At 47.8% G+C, this 14,796-nt stretch overlaps 2 protein-coding genes and 1 long non-coding RNA gene across 8 annotated transcripts in view; 2 read left to right on the top strand and 1 right to left on the bottom strand.

Moving 5' to 3' along the window:
- LOC119856078 overlaps window positions 1-2,842 on the top strand; it is a 37,112-nt gene extending 34,270 nt beyond the window's left edge. For both annotated transcript variants that reach the window (XR_006281795.1, XR_005293146.2), the window contains one exon: window positions 1,794-2,842. This is a non-coding gene — a long non-coding RNA (uncharacterized LOC119856078). The remainder of the gene's footprint in view (window positions 1-1,793) is intronic.
- Window positions 1-4,244, bottom strand: part of KIF24 (kinesin family member 24) — a 44,095-nt gene extending 39,851 nt beyond the window's left edge. For 2 of the 4 annotated variants that reach the window (XM_043515576.1, XM_043515577.1), the window contains exon 1: window positions 4,042-4,205. The gene's annotated coding sequence lies outside the window, so the exon portion shown is untranslated. Of the gene's footprint in view, window positions 1-2,904; window positions 3,675-4,041 lie in introns of those variants that run through there. The other 2 variants (XM_038403165.2, XM_038403167.2) reach the window with 2 other exon arrangements.
- Window positions 4,245-4,342: 98 nt separating this feature from the next.
- NUDT2 (nudix hydrolase 2) lies at window positions 4,343-14,791 on the top strand. Of its 2 annotated transcripts, none has more exons than XM_038403321.2 (3): window positions 4,343-4,439; window positions 9,246-9,395; window positions 13,498-14,791. In XM_038403321.2, exons 2-3 carry the CDS (start codon window positions 9,260-9,262, stop codon window positions 13,809-13,811), a joined length of 450 nt encoding a protein of 149 aa, XP_038259249.1. In that variant the 5' UTR covers window positions 4,343-4,439; window positions 9,246-9,259; the 3' UTR covers window positions 13,812-14,791. The 2 variants fall into 2 exon arrangements, with proteins under 2 accessions (XP_038259249.1, XP_043371515.1); XM_043515580.1 differs by lacking the exon at window positions 4,343-4,439 and adding an exon at window positions 7,810-7,887.
- Window positions 14,792-14,796: the final 5 nt, after the last annotated feature.

Here is a 14,796-nt window from a genome sequence, read left to right as displayed (position 1 = left end):
TAGTTGGTGATCTATGTCTTACAACATATGAATACCTTGTTTACCTATGTATCTGCATGGTGCCTAGCACTGCAGTATCCCTGGCTTTTTAAACTACTTTTTAAAAACAAGTTCATGAAAGTGAGGAACTGGGAACTAGAACAGGCAAGTCCTATGCATGCTACCTCTCCAGCTCTCAGTTCTACCAACACATCTCACTTGTCATCTGCAACAATACTACTCCAGCCCTGAACCTCTCCTGAGCACAGACTGCCAATCGTGCCAAAGTTCTTGGTGGTTTTATGAAGTATATAAATAGGGGACTAGAATGAGACCAGTCTAGCCAGACAGTTCTGCATTGGCCTAGGGTGCAAGGATGGAGATAAACTACATGACCTCATAGATCTCACTCCAGCTCCAGCTTCTTTGAATTCCAAACTGATTTTCAACTGTAGCCCAAGGCCGAATATGAACTCAGGACTCTAAAGGTGAAAGGCTAGTGCAGTGGTCCCCAAACTGTGGGGTATGCCTACGGGGGCACAAAGGAATGTTCAAGAGGGTATGTGACAGGGCCTGGCCCAGCCCCCAAAACAGTTGGGAATGAGCGCCATGCTTCTAGCCTCACTCTGCCCCCAGACCAGCTCCGCCTCTGATCCCGTTCAGCCCTCAGTCCTGCTCCACCTCCAAGCCCAGCTCCGCCTTCACGCCAGATACGTCCCCAGTACCACTCCACCCCCAGCTCCACTCTTCCCCCCTGCTCCACTCTCAGACCAGCTCGGCCTCTAGCCCCAGCTCCTCCCCCCAGCCCCGGCTCCTCTCCCATCCCCAGTTCTGCCCCCAGCTCCACCTTCAGCCCAAGCTCCGCTGCTGAGGAAGTCTTGGTTGTGCAGTAATGTGGGGGGAGGGCAGGCATGGACAGATTCCATTAACGGTAAGCGGGAGCGTGACTGGAAAAGTTTGCGCACCACTGGGCAACTGCATTATCCCATTACAATCTGCAAGGTATTTTACACTTCTCTGACCATTTGTAGCTCCCTATTATTTTATCACTTATTATGATCCGTATTACATCAGTGGCTAGAGGTGCCAGCCATGGCAAGGCTCCATTGTGCTAAGCACTGTACAAGACATATAATAAAGGACAGTCCCTCCAACAAAGAGCTCACAATTATAGTGAATACAAAATGCATCAGGTGGGGGTGGGAACAAAACAGGTGCAAAAGTGTGAGAGGGAATGGGGTAACAGTAATACGAGCACAATTTTCCATAAATTAGTTATGTGATTTGTTTCAGAGTAGCAGCCGTGTTAGTCTGTATTCGCAAAAAGAAAAGGAGTACTTGTAGCACCTTAGAGACTAACAAATTTATTTGAGCATAAGCTTTTGTGAGCTACAGTAGCTCACGAAAGCTTATGCTCAAATAAATTTGTTAGTCTCTAAGGTGCTACAAGTACTCCTTTTCTTTTTGCGAATACAGACTAACACGGCTGCTACTCTGAAACCTGTCAGTATGAGAAAAGCATTTGGAAGAGGAGCATATATCTTCCATGTTATCCGATAAACATTTTACATCTGGACAACGAAAAGCTATTTCTATCCTCCCCATATACCAAGTTTCCTAATTCCTATGTTACTGATACATTAATCGTCGTGCCCCAATCTGGTAACTGGACTACCACTAAATTTAAGTGTGATCTGAAACTGATTAAAAAGCCACAACCAAACACTAATTTTGTTCTTTTGAAATAAATTAGGAGTTTTTTAATTTACAAAAGCCTGCTAATTGTTATAATCATTCTCTCTTATTAATTATAGGCTGATGACCTCAGCAGAAAAGACTCCATTCCACAGCTGATACTCGACAACTGCTTAAAACAACAGCTGAATGGAGATGGGAAATGTCTAATATTCAACCACATGCTAATGAAAAATAATCTGTGGGTTATATTAGGATGCTGATTATTTGAAAATTGTGCCTGGGCTCCTCTTGTAGGCAATGCTTCCAAATGGTTAAGAATGTTTGTTTCATTTTGTAACTATCTAAAGGCAAGTTGCTGTATGTTTGTAGTTATCCTTTCACTCTGTGTATGTGAGTTCAGTTTACTGAGTTCAGTTTCATAGCAACCAACTTCCTCTGTCTTTATAGTTTCCCCAGCTCAAAAGCCCCCACATTTCACCCATTGCTTAGATTTTCCAGTTCAGTGGAGAAGAATCAATTTAGGCTCTGTCATGGAGACACTCTCGGTCCGACAATTATGAGCAGTTCATCTTATTGCACAGTGCTCTTACAGAGTGAATGGGAAAGAGGGCATATGATTTTCAGAGAGGTACATGAACGTGACCAGGTCGCTATTGCTAGTGCACACAAAGAGAAAGTACCAGGCACTCAGACACGGTGGGGGCCATAAAGGTAGACAGATTGGGTATGTCAGAGAACTCCTTCAGAGGATGTGAGAAGAAGCATAATTGTTATAAATATGTTGTCTAACTTAACAGCATCTATTTCAAACATCTATTAGGCCTTTTCCCTCAGCAGGCTGCATTTCAGTGATACCTGGGTGTGTGTCAGCATATCCATGTGCCAGATGCTTTGAGACAAAAAGCCTTTTATCTCTACTATTATTCTTAATAATTTTATATTATTGTGGCTCCTCACAGCCTGTCATGGACCAGGTTCCCATTGTGCCAGGCACTGCATAAATAGAAGAAAGAGACAGTCCCTGCCCCAAAGAGCTTACAATCTAAATAAACATCCTGTCATAATGAGCTGAATATAAATTTGAGCAGGCAAATGGCCATGCTAGGTGTCATGTTCACAACTTGGAAGGAATCCATGGGCCTGAACTCATTTATAAATAAATGATAAAATAGAGCAAATTGCAGCCAATCTGGTTTCCTTAATAGACATGGGGAGGTGGCAGCCCACCTGAGATTGCAGGAGCCACAATACGTCAGGATAACCAAGAGGATCGAGGCAGAGCATTCCACACTGGGTCCAGCAGTCACATCCTTCACGACACTCAAACTGAACAAACAATGGGGCGCATCCACTAGGACTTGTCACCTTCCTGGCAAAGCTCAGACTGAGATGGGGCCGTGTCCACTGGTACCCGTCATCTCTGTGGTGACGGTCAGATCAAGATGGGGCAGCACCGGCTGAGATCCTGTCTCCACAGAGCAATATCCACAGAGAAATAAGGCAGGGCCTGATGAGACCCATTGGCTTGGCAACAGCAGAGGGTCGAGACAGGGCACTGCCCAAAGGCAGTTGGCAGCCCTGTGGTGGCACTTGGATCGCAATGGGATAGTGCCCCCTAGAATCCATATTCTCAGCACCAATGTTCCCATATGCTGGGAAGCAATTTTCCTCCAGGTCTGACTGGAAGTGACCTTGAGGGTTTTCAACCTTCCTCTGCAGCATGTAGGTGTGGGTCACTTGCCAGGATTACCTGGGTGTGTCTCACTTCAATATTTCCCTGCTATTTGGGCCGGAGTCCCTCCTATTCTCTGCCTGTGGCACATAACTCTGGTTTTCGGTATGCTGTAATACTTGGGTCTCATTTCGCGTGCCGGGAGCTGGGTGGCCTGTGCTAAGCCGGGGTCAGACGAGCTGATCTGGTGGTCGCTGCTGCTGGCCTTGGACTCTGTGTCTCTATGAGATGGGGCAGCACCAGCTAGGGCCCACTGTCTCCACGGCATCACCCATTCTGAGAAAGGGCAGGGGCAGATCCGGGGCTCCCGGTGTCTGCGGCAGTGGGGGACCCGCTGGTGACACTCACCAGCTCCGTGGGACGCATAACATGCCTGCTAATGCTGGGATGGAGACAGGCATCCGGGCCCGCCATCCCCACGGCCAGGGCTGTGCGGAGAAAGGGCCCCACTTGACCTGCTTGTTTGCGCGAGGCTCGGAACCGGGCCCCGCTGTCTCCATGGTAACGCCCAGGACCAAGCCAGGTCAGGGCCCACTGGGCCCATCGTCTCTCTGGCCGCTGCACCTTAACTTGGCTGCCCCCGCCCTCTGACCCCGCTGCCCTCTGACCCCAGGAGCCCCCGTGCTACTTACCTGCGGGCAGCACCGTTCCCCCCTGCCCCGGGGCTAGAGCCCGGCAGACTCGTGACTCCCACCCCACGCAGGCTCAGGCGGCAGCGACTAGGCCGCGTCCCCATAGCAACGCCGCCTGCCCGGTTCGAACGCTCGCGCCCAGACTGGCACCGCCCGGGCCCGGAACAAGCGAATGGGACGCAAAGGAAGGGGCGGCGTTTTCCCAGCTGACCAATCGGAAGCTAGGGGTGTGTGACGGACCGCGCGAGCTGCCACATCCCATCCAGAGCGTCCCAAATCGAGCCCTCCCATTGGCTCTTCCCTCCATGTGTGATTGGCTGAGGCTGGTGTCAGTCTGTATCAGGCTCGCCCCTTAGCGCTGTTCCTCTTCTCCCGGAAGAGCAGGAGCTGGGAGGCGGGTGAGAGAGGGGGACCTGGGAGTGATGGGAGGGGGCGGACCCGTGGGGTTGATTGAAGCAGTAGGGGGCGGGGGGTTGAATGAGGCAGAGAGGGCAGTGGGGGGGGGGGTTCTGGGGGTTGATTGGGGGAGAGGGAGCAGTGGGGGGGGGGAGCCTGGGGGTTGATTGGGGCCCTGGGGCTTCATTGGGGGAGAGAGGGGGGGCCCTGTGGGTTGATTGGGGCAGAGGGGGGGCCTGGGGTTGATTGGGGGAGAGGGAGCAGTGGGGGGGAGCCCAGGGGTTGATTGGGGGAGGGGGGGCCTGTGGGTTGATTGGGGCGGGGGGGGTCCTGGGGTTGATTGGGGGAGAGGGAGCAGTGGGGGGAGCCCAGGGGTTGATTGGGGCAGTAGGGGGAGAGGGAGGGGGTGCCCTGGGGGTTGATTGGGGCAGAGAGGGGGGACCCTGGGGGTTCATTGGGTGTCAGAGGGCAGAGAGGGGGAGTCCTGGGGGTTCATTGGGGGAGAGAGGGTGGGCCCTGTGGGTTGATTGGGGCAGATGGGGGGTCCTGGGGTTGATTGGGGGAGAGGGAGCAGTGGGGGGAGCCCAGGGGTTGATTGGGGCAGTAGGGGGAGAGAGGGGGGGCCCTGGGGGTTGATTGGGGCAGAGAGGGGGGCCCCTGGGGGTTCATTGGGTGCCAGAGGGCAGAGAGGGGGGGGCCCTGTGGGTTGATTGGGGCAGAGAGGACGGGGGGGCACTGGGGTTGATTGGGGGAGAGAGTGTGCGGGGGAGCATTAACACTGTTGTGGGAGTGGGCGGACCTAGCCCCTCAATTCCCAGCTTACTGGCACATACTTTTCACAGTGCGCTGCCCTGGTTCAATCTGAGGGGCACACACCCCTTGTTTCCTAGCCTGGGTGCGCTGCTCTCTTGACCCAGAGCACCCAGACCCCTCCTCTTCCCAGCATTGCCCTGACTGAAGAGTTCCAGACCCCCTCTCCTCCTACCACTCCCATGCATTACTAGCATTGCAACTCCACATTTTTGAAAATCATGAGATTGGTTTGAAAATCATAACAAGGTTTCTAAAAACACAATGCAGCTGGAGTTCTTTGTACTTGCCTTCTAGGGTTTGTGCCTCTAGGGGTCATGTTTTCAAGCTTTGCACCACAGTCAGGATTAGATTCTTATTCTTTAGCTGTAAATGAAAACTGAGTGTCTCATGTTTCCATGTGGCTTTAAAAAACGCACCACATAGTACAAGATGATAAATATTTGTATGTATCCATTCTGGAGGATCTGAAATCATTAGGAGTGATACTACCTGCTCTTCAGGTCTGTAGCAATGCAAACCAATTATGTAGGCTATTAGCACCATCTCCTATACATGCCTGGAAATTCCATGCTTCAAGAGTATGGAAGCTAGACATGGGAATAACTTCCACTCTGAAACCTGTCAACAATTCTCAGTTGCAAAGCACATCTGTGTAAAAACAAACACGTCCAGCTGTGAGCTGTGTCTAGAAAGCAGAAACCAGCCCTGCTGCGAAACAGGTGTAAGCAGAACTAGTGATAATAAAATCACATTGGCTGAGTTTTCTTCCCAGCTCTGCTACTGACCTGGCTGATCCTGGAGCTAGTTAAAGCACTATAGAAGAGGTAGATATTATTACTCTGCTTTGATCTGCGCAACCCGGATCTCCTCTTCTCTCTGCATCTCCTACTCAACTTCCAGCAAGCCAGCTCCTTCTTCTATTCCCCATGTACGCTATTCTTCTCTCAGTGGAGCAGCCTGGCTCCCCCTCTTCCTACCATGCAAGTGGTCCAAGCCACTTCCCATCACTTTTCAGTGTGTACTGTTCCACCTCTACCTAAAAGTCTCTCTGTTTCATACCCTGCCTTGAACTCTGTGTCTCCAGCAAGCACTTTTACCTCCTTGGTTCAAGTCAGAACAGTGCATGCTAGGAGCTAGCTGGCAGTTGGTGGGAGCAGAGGGTGAGGCTGCTTCCTGCCTAATTCTCCTGTGAGTTTTTGGGGACTCACAAATGATACAGGCAGCTCCATCAGAGAGAGTGATGTCTCTCTACTGCTCTTTGTTAAACGGGAATCACAGCACTTACCTCCCTCATGGATAGGGCCCTACCAAATTCATGGTCCAGTTTGGTCAATTTCATGATCATAAGATTTTAAAAATTGTAAATTTCATGATTTCAGATATTTAAATCTGAAATTTCACAGTGTTGTAATTTTAGGGGTCCTGACCCAAAAAGGAGTTGTGGGGGGGTTCGCAAGGTTATAATGGGGGGGGGTTGTGTTACTGCTTCCCTTACTTCTGTGCTGCTGCTGGCAGCGGCACTGCCTTCAGAGCTGGGCAGCCGGAGAGCGGCAGCTGCTGGCCAGGGGCCCAGCTCTGAAGGCAGAGCCACCGCCAGCTGCAGCACAGATGTAAGGATGGCATGGTAGGGTGTTTCCACCCTTCTGCGCTGCTGCTTTCAGAACTGGGCCTTTGGTCAGCAGTCGCCAATCTCTTGCCGTCCAGTTCTGAAGGTGGCAGTGCAGAAATAAGAGTGGCATGGTATGGTATTGCCATCCTTACTTCTTCACTGCTGCTGGTGGCGAGCTGCCTTCAAAGCTGGGAGCCCAGCTAACAGGTGCCACTCTTTGGCTACCCAGCTCCGAAAGCAGCACGACACCTCCCCAATAACTTTGTGACCCCCCCCCCCCACAACTCTCTTTTGGTCAGGACCCCCAATTTGAGAAACTCTGGTCTCCCCTGTGAAACCTGTGTAATATAAGGTAAAAGCACACAAAGAGACCAGATTTCAAGGGGAGGAGGGGGAACCAAATTTCATGGTCCGTGACGCATTTTTCATGGCAGTGAATTTGGTAGGGCCCTACTCATGGAGGGTTGGAGGATGAATCAATTAATATCTGTAGGTGATGAACTCTCGAAATGCGAAGTATTATTCGTTTCATGTGCTGACTGCTTTTTCTTGGCTCTGTGAGAAATATAAGAATGAGAGGGAGGTTGAAGAGATGTAGTGTTAAATTGTCATTGAAAAGTGTAGTGAGCGGACTTTAGAGTCATGTGTGCTGATGGAGAAATGGCTGGATGAGATTTTCTGGCTTGTGTTGTACAGGAGATCAGACTCACAAGATGATATAATGGTTCCTTCTGGTCTTAAAAGCTCTGAATATGTGCATAGGGTGCAAAGAGCTAAGATCCTGAGTAGATGTTTAGAATGAACCAGCTGGCGGTGGGGGACATGTTTACGGGTCAATACACACCAGGGCTAGTTCTGCTTACACCTGTTTCGCAGCAGGGCTGGTTTGTGCTTTCTAGACACAGCTCACAGCTGGACGTGTTTGTTTTTACACAGATGTGCTTTGCAACTGAGAATTGTTGACAGGTTTCAGAGTGGAAGTTATTCCCATGTCTAGCTTCCATACTCTTGAAGCATGGAATTTCCAGGCATGTATAGGAGATGGTGCTAATAGCCTACATAATTGGTTTGCATTGCTACAGACCTGAAGAGCAGGTAGTATCACTCCTAATGATTTCAGAACCTCCAGAATGGATACATACAAATCTTAGAGCTTTGCTGATTACCCTTGTACCACAGGTGCCTTATTAATGGGTGCAAATACTGGCATAGCTTGCAGCCTGTTGACAACAACTAAACAGTAGGGGAGCAGCCTTGCTACTGGTTAGTCAGGACAGCTGGATGCTAACCTGGGACTGCCATAGCTTCGTGGACAAGTCACTTCTCCTCTCTGTGCCACAGTTTTCCCATCTGTAAAATGGAGATGACAGTATTACCTCTGTATACTACTAAACAATCTAAACATGGAACGTGTTATGTTTAAATGTATTATTTAAATGTGGCATTGAACATCAGATTAGGATTTAAACTACTTCTGTGCCTTTTTACATTACAATCTAGTGGCTAGAGCCATGGAAACGGGTCCTGGGCCACTGGGCTTTCCTTTCTCACTTCTGTCACTGACTTGCTGGCCAGCCCTGCGCAAACTGTATCATGTCTGGAAAATAGCTTGTTTAATACTGTGCTACTTCCCGTGAGTTTTAAGGTGTAAGGAGTCTCTGAGGATAGAAGACTTAGAAACTGAGTACTTGTCATTAATTTCCCTTTGTTTTATTCTCTTCTCTTCCAACATTTTTTATGGTTTGTAGGGTAACTGCCAAGATTTCATGCTCAAACAGATGGAACCAGTTAAGCTTGTTTGATTTTTGTGTCAGGTTTTATGTAGTTCGTGACTTTGTGGTTTCAAGTCAAAGGGAAGAGGATATGCTTTCACCCTGCTAGGCAGAGGTTTAACTATAACTACTGACGTTGTTATGTCCATGTCTTCATGCATGCTGGAGATAAACATCATGGATAAGTTTGAGGTGTCCTTCTGAACTCTAGCAGAGCGCCGTAGCTAGGTTGGCCAAACAAATCACCAGGGGCAGTTCAGAGGAGTTTAACAAAAAGTAATAAGACTACTCCCTATTTCTTATAACAGGCCTGGCTTCCTCTAGATGACCAGTCCTAAAATTATGACTGTAGCTGAGATGGAGACAGAAGTTTTACAGAGGGCTTCCGTACTCAGAATCCTGCAGAGAAAGGAAGTCTCTCCCGTCTCTCTGGGTGATTGACAGTTTGTCTAGCAAATCAGCTCTCTTCCCCCTCACTTCTGGTTCAATAAGGGTGTTACCCCATCATATACTTCACATCTAGGGCAATTGCCTTTGTAGATGCTGCATTACAGTGCTTGTTATTCCTGTTTGTAAAGATTAATCCTCTGCATTCATATTTGCTCTCATTGCAGTTAGCAGGAGGACCATGGCTCTAAGAGCATGTGGCTTGATAATCTACAGGAGGCTACAGGCAGGATCCCCTTCTTCTAAAGTCGGTGACAACATTGAATACCTTCTTCTGCAGACATCCTATGGCACACATCACTGGACCCCGCCAAAAGGTGATTGTTCCAATAACGCTAAGAAATCAACACTAATGTTCCTTGTATCCAAGAACCAGAGACATTACAGAATGTAAAGACCTCTAAGGGCAAATAGTCTAATGGCTACCAGTCTTTTGGGGCAACTGAGACAATTAACTATATTAGCACCAGAGCTGTGTCACCCACCTTTTATCGAACTGCATGCACCTTATCCTGCACCGAAGCTTGGGCAATGGCTAGACTTGGGTTTGCATTAGCCCAAGCTCTATGATAAGTAGAATGTGCATAACTAAATGGGAGGCAGGCACTGGCAGTGCCCTGGGGCATAGTACAGAGGCTCATCACTAAGGTTAAGATTTTGTCATGGACAGGTCATGGGCAATAAACAGAAATTCACCGGAGCCCATAACCTGTCTGTGATGTCACTAAAAATAACCGGGGGGGGGAGGAGGAGGAGGAATAACAGCTGGAGTCCTGTTGGGGGCTGTGGGGAAAACTGTCAGGCCGAGCCTCCCGGCCATGGCAGGGACACAGCCCCCATTCTGGAGCTGGCAGCAGTTGCAGGGCAGAGGCACACAGTCCCAGCTCCAACCCCAGCCACAGGCGTACAGCCGAGGAGGGGGCCCATACCCCTCCCTGCAGCCCCCACCTGGTGCAGGTATGCAAAAAAAAGGTATGCAAACCTCTCCCCGGATCCTCTGAGCCAAAAACATGGGTAAGTAGAATTTGCCTGAAAGCCAAGACATCCACTGCGTAAAGAGAGTTCCGTGATTGAGCGTTCCTCATCGAGAATGTCCTGACACTAGCCACAAATGTTCCAGCTGATCCTAGCTGCCACAGTATCTCAAAGGGATATAGAGGCACTTCAGATAGCCAGGAGCCACACCATTTAGGACTTTTTAGGTCCATACCATTATGGCAACCTTTAATTTTATCTGGAAACAAACTGGTAGCCATTGCAGATCCTGGAATATTAAGTGAATGAGCCATTGCATTCCGCAATATCTGCAGTTGCTGAGTGGGCTTCAGGCATAGGTAGAGCACATTGCACTGATAAAATCTGAAGGTGATGAAGTCTTGGATAAACGTGGCAAGGTCCAGGTTTGAAAGAAAAAGTCAAAACCATCTTGCCAAGAGCACATGGGTGGAAAAGCCACTTTGGGCCACCGCTGTTTTTTAATCTTTTAAAAGTAACTTATGCAACTCCAAGCCCCATTGTATCACTTTGTACTTCCAAATACCAAAAGGCAAGCCAAGCTCTGCTTCATTGTCTCTGGATGCTTCCCTTAGCCTACCAGCATCAACTACATCTCCTTTGATGTGAGTCCCAAGTTCAGCTAAATACTTTGAAAACTGATACTGTCAGCTGAACCTGATGAAAAGACAGATGTAGAGCTAACTGTCCTCCCACAGCCTAATGGCATGATAGCCTAATCCTTGAAATGGATTGGGTCTCAGATGGGGAGTCACTGGAGAGCAGGGAGCCCTGGTGTGATGTACTCTCATTAGCCTTTCATGCAGTCTACTGCATGTTGTACCATCTGAAGCTCACCATCATGCTACAGCAGGACTTCATGCAGGTGATGCTTTCAATACCACATCCCCCATAGCCACCTTGCATGCATACCTAACAGGAGGGGAAGGAGTACTGAGCCTTATAGTACACATGGCAGAGATCTTGGGACAAAGGCAGAATGATCCCACTCATGTCTCTGGTTCTCGCTGGGGAAAAAGAGCAGAGTCACTTGAAGGCAGTTCTGGGCTCTGCAGGTGTTGTGCACAACACCCTGTGATTAGTCACACTGAAGGCTGCAGATCCAGGGGCAGAAATCAACACAGACTCTTTCACCCAGATTCTCAAAGGTATTAGGCTCCTAACTTTAATTTGATTTCCTTTTGAGGATCTGGGTCTTTCTTTCCCCATCATCAGGTATGGACCAAAAAAAACCTATAGCTGTCTCTATAGCAGGCCTAAAGACAGGCTGAAGGGAGTCCAGAAAACATGTTCACTCCTGCTAATGCCACAGCTGTCTTACCATTACTTTCACCGTAACCTTCCTCTATTTCCTTGGGGTAGTCGGTGTCATTGCCCATATGCCCCTGGTGCTTAAAAAGGGTGGATGGTAAAGCATCTGGATTACTGACTCCCATCAGCATGGTATCTGAGCTTCAACAAAATTATATAAGGCAGTGTTTTCAACCTAAATAAACTTGAGATGGTGCTGATAGGCAGAGGGAAATTATTAGAGAAACTGGTACATCGACCTCTGCCTTTCTGGAGGATGTCTGCTATCAGATTATCAAGTTAGTGCCCGCTACTGAGAGCCTGTTTGTCCCCTTGCTGATCCTAGACTTGTAGTTATAAATAGTGGTATGAAATGAGTCTTTCCCTCTATAGATGGCTGGGAGGCTGCACATCCCATTACAGCCCTCTATAGAAACCAATAGCGTTACACCATGAATGAATTGAGCCCTTTATATTGTTTTCATTCTGAAAGTTACTTTGACTCCCAGTTGCATGTGCTTTTCTGAGCCCATGCCTGGTTTGTTCTATTTATGTTCCTGTCTGGAGTTTTCCTGAGAAAACTAAATCTGGCTTTTCTCAGGGAAAGTAAAAATAACTTGGGAATGTTATATTTATCCCTATTTGAAATGGCGACTGTGATCCTGAGGAATCCAGAGTGAATGGAAAGAACTAGAATAGTAACTGTCTGGCTAGAGGGCTGGCTTGTAGAGGGAAAGAGAAATACCCTTACTCCAAACTGCTGCATGCCGCATACTGTCATCCCATTGCAGCGATATTGGTTTCTTTAATTTGATATTAGTTGTACAGCTACACGGCAGCTTCCATCCAAACCACTTCAGAAACATTACTAACTGTGTGTGTCTGTGTGTGTGTATATATAGTATTCATAATCTCTTGATTCACCACTGAAATGCAGCCACATGTGGGGGTGGTGAACCACAGCTCCTCTTTAACACTGCACAGCTACACTAATAATAATTATTTTGTATCAACATACAAAAAATTTTGGGACAAGAAGTGAAGAAGAATGCCAGATCTGATTCAAACTGCCTGGGGAAATGTAGGCAGGTGTAATGTACCTTTGTTGGATCCAGGACATGGGCTAGCACCCTTCTCTTATTAAAAATGCTAGGGGGGTTGTTAATCATCATAAGTGCTCAGGACCGCGCTTCCATGTCTCGGATGAAAGATGGCACTTCCTGTGCACAGTGCCCACAGCAGGCCAATGGTTCACTACTGATTCAGAAGAAAGAGCATGTCCTACTGACCCATGAAACCAGGTGTTCCTTAGAGGTCCTTCACCCAAGTATTGACTTGTCCAGATTAGCATGGTTTGTGACATCTCATAAGATGATATAGCAGCCTTCTTCCTTCATCAGTCCCCTTTTTGCCAGCCTGTGAAGCAGTCTTGATGGCTGACTGCTTAGATGCCCTGGGGAGGAAGGGAAGCCTAGTTTTATTCACTATTCATCAGTTTTCATGTTTGGATATAAAACGATGAAAACTGAAGATCAAGTGCTTGGTGCTGCCCTTCATGAGCATCAGGCTTGTTGACTTCGTCATTCTGGTTCCTGAGGGCCTGCTTATGTGTCCCTTTTGTTGAGTAGTTTGTATTCATGGGAGACATCCCACTGACTTTGATGGGCTTGCTTGCTTGATTAAAAGATGCAGAATCAGGCCCTAAGCCACTTAAGGCACAGCATTAATGTTCTCCTGTTCTCCAGAAATATGGTCTCTTCATATGGGGCTTCGGAGGTGTACAGGGCTCCGATAGGAACACAGAACTGGAAAGGAGGAGAATAACATGGGAAGAGATTTCTGGTACATATAGGGCACTGGGTGCTGATTGGCAGTGTCAGTATATGTGGGATGAACACTAATCCTAAAACCCTTGAGATGGACATAAAAAGATTTGAAATGCAATGTGTGTTCTTCAATCTCTAATGCAAATGGGTCTAAACGTCAGGACACGTGAGCCGTTCTTCATGGCAAATGAGATACTGCACATGTGTTTCCCCTATTGCCAATTGAACGAACACAATCAGAACAGCCAGTTTTCTTCTCGGAGACTTATTTTTCTCCCCTCCTTGGCAGGCCATGTGGATCCAGGTGAAGATGATCTACAGACAGCCCTGCGGGAGACACAGGAAGAGGCTGGACTCAATTCTAGTCAGTTCACCCTCATTGAAGGGTTTAAGAAGGAACTGCAATACATTGTCAGAAGCAAACCCAAAACAGTCATCTACTGGCTGGCAGAAATGAACGACTGTAACACGGAGATCAAGCTCTCAGATGAGCATCAGGCTTTTCGTTGGCTGAAGCTGGAAGAGGCCTGCAAATGTGCTGAGTATAAGGAGATGCAGGCAGCATTCAGAGCTGTGCATCAGTTTCTTTGTTCCAAAGCATAAATGCTTTCATGGAGGGAAATGGGGATTTTCAAAGAAACCTGGGCTGCTCTTTAAACAAGAATAAAATGGGGGTTGTGCAGAAATGTAAATTTTATACCAACCTGCTGTATGGGGTTAAGATACTCTGAGCTTCTGTGGAGCTTGTGCTTTTACCTCCCCTAGGTTATCCTAGCTCATGTAGAGAAGCATGGTCTGATCTAATCATGAACCAGAGAGCTCTGAGATCAAATCCCTGCACTGACTATCACTCCCCTTGTTGCTTTTGTCAGGTCACTTACGCCCTGAATTTCAGAAGTGCTGAGCAGCCCAGGTCCTATTGAAAATCGAATCCTTGACCTCTCCTGACACCAGAAGGACGGTATTGAGAAAGGGAACATAAGGAGAATTTTAATAATAAAATACAATTACAAAAATTAGGTCCTGAGTTTCGAGCAGAAGAGCAGTAGCCCGAACTGCTGGGCTCTATTCCCAGCTTCACTGACTCCTTCTGGTAACTTGGGCAAACCATTTCATCTTTGCCAACTGTAACATGAGTTGTATTTCCTTACCTTGTACGTTTAAAGTTTGCAAAGTTCTTTGAGAGCCTGGGATGGAAGGTGTTAGAGATGAACAAAATTTAACTGATAATTTCAAACATCCTCTGCTATTTTTGTTGTCTCTTATTTTGGTCTGTGTCCCACCCGTTGAAGGTCAGCAGTATATTATACACTTGGTCTTGGTGGTATAATGAGTCTATGCCTACATTGAGCGGAGGACCTTCTGCTCTAGAAATCTAAGCAAATCTCCAGTAGCTGTGATAGTATCTATGGGTTGCAGTCCCTAGTGGGCAATATGGTCACTTGCCCTTGAGCACGTCTGGCATTCCATGCAATAGCTGCCAGTGCTATGCACACACAAGCTAGAACATTAGAGGTGAGAGCTAGAATTAACTCTTGTCTCTGGGCCTTATCTCACAAAGTGCTAAGCCACTGAATACCTTTCGCTC

This window comes from Dermochelys coriacea, chromosome 5, assembly GCF_009764565.3.
Source record: "Dermochelys coriacea isolate rDerCor1 chromosome 5, rDerCor1.pri.v4, whole genome shotgun sequence".
NCBI classification, from domain to species: domain Eukaryota; kingdom Metazoa; phylum Chordata; order Testudines; family Dermochelyidae; genus Dermochelys; species Dermochelys coriacea.
Note: the sequence above shows the minus strand (reverse complement) of the source record. Positions and strands in the feature narration are given on the sequence as shown.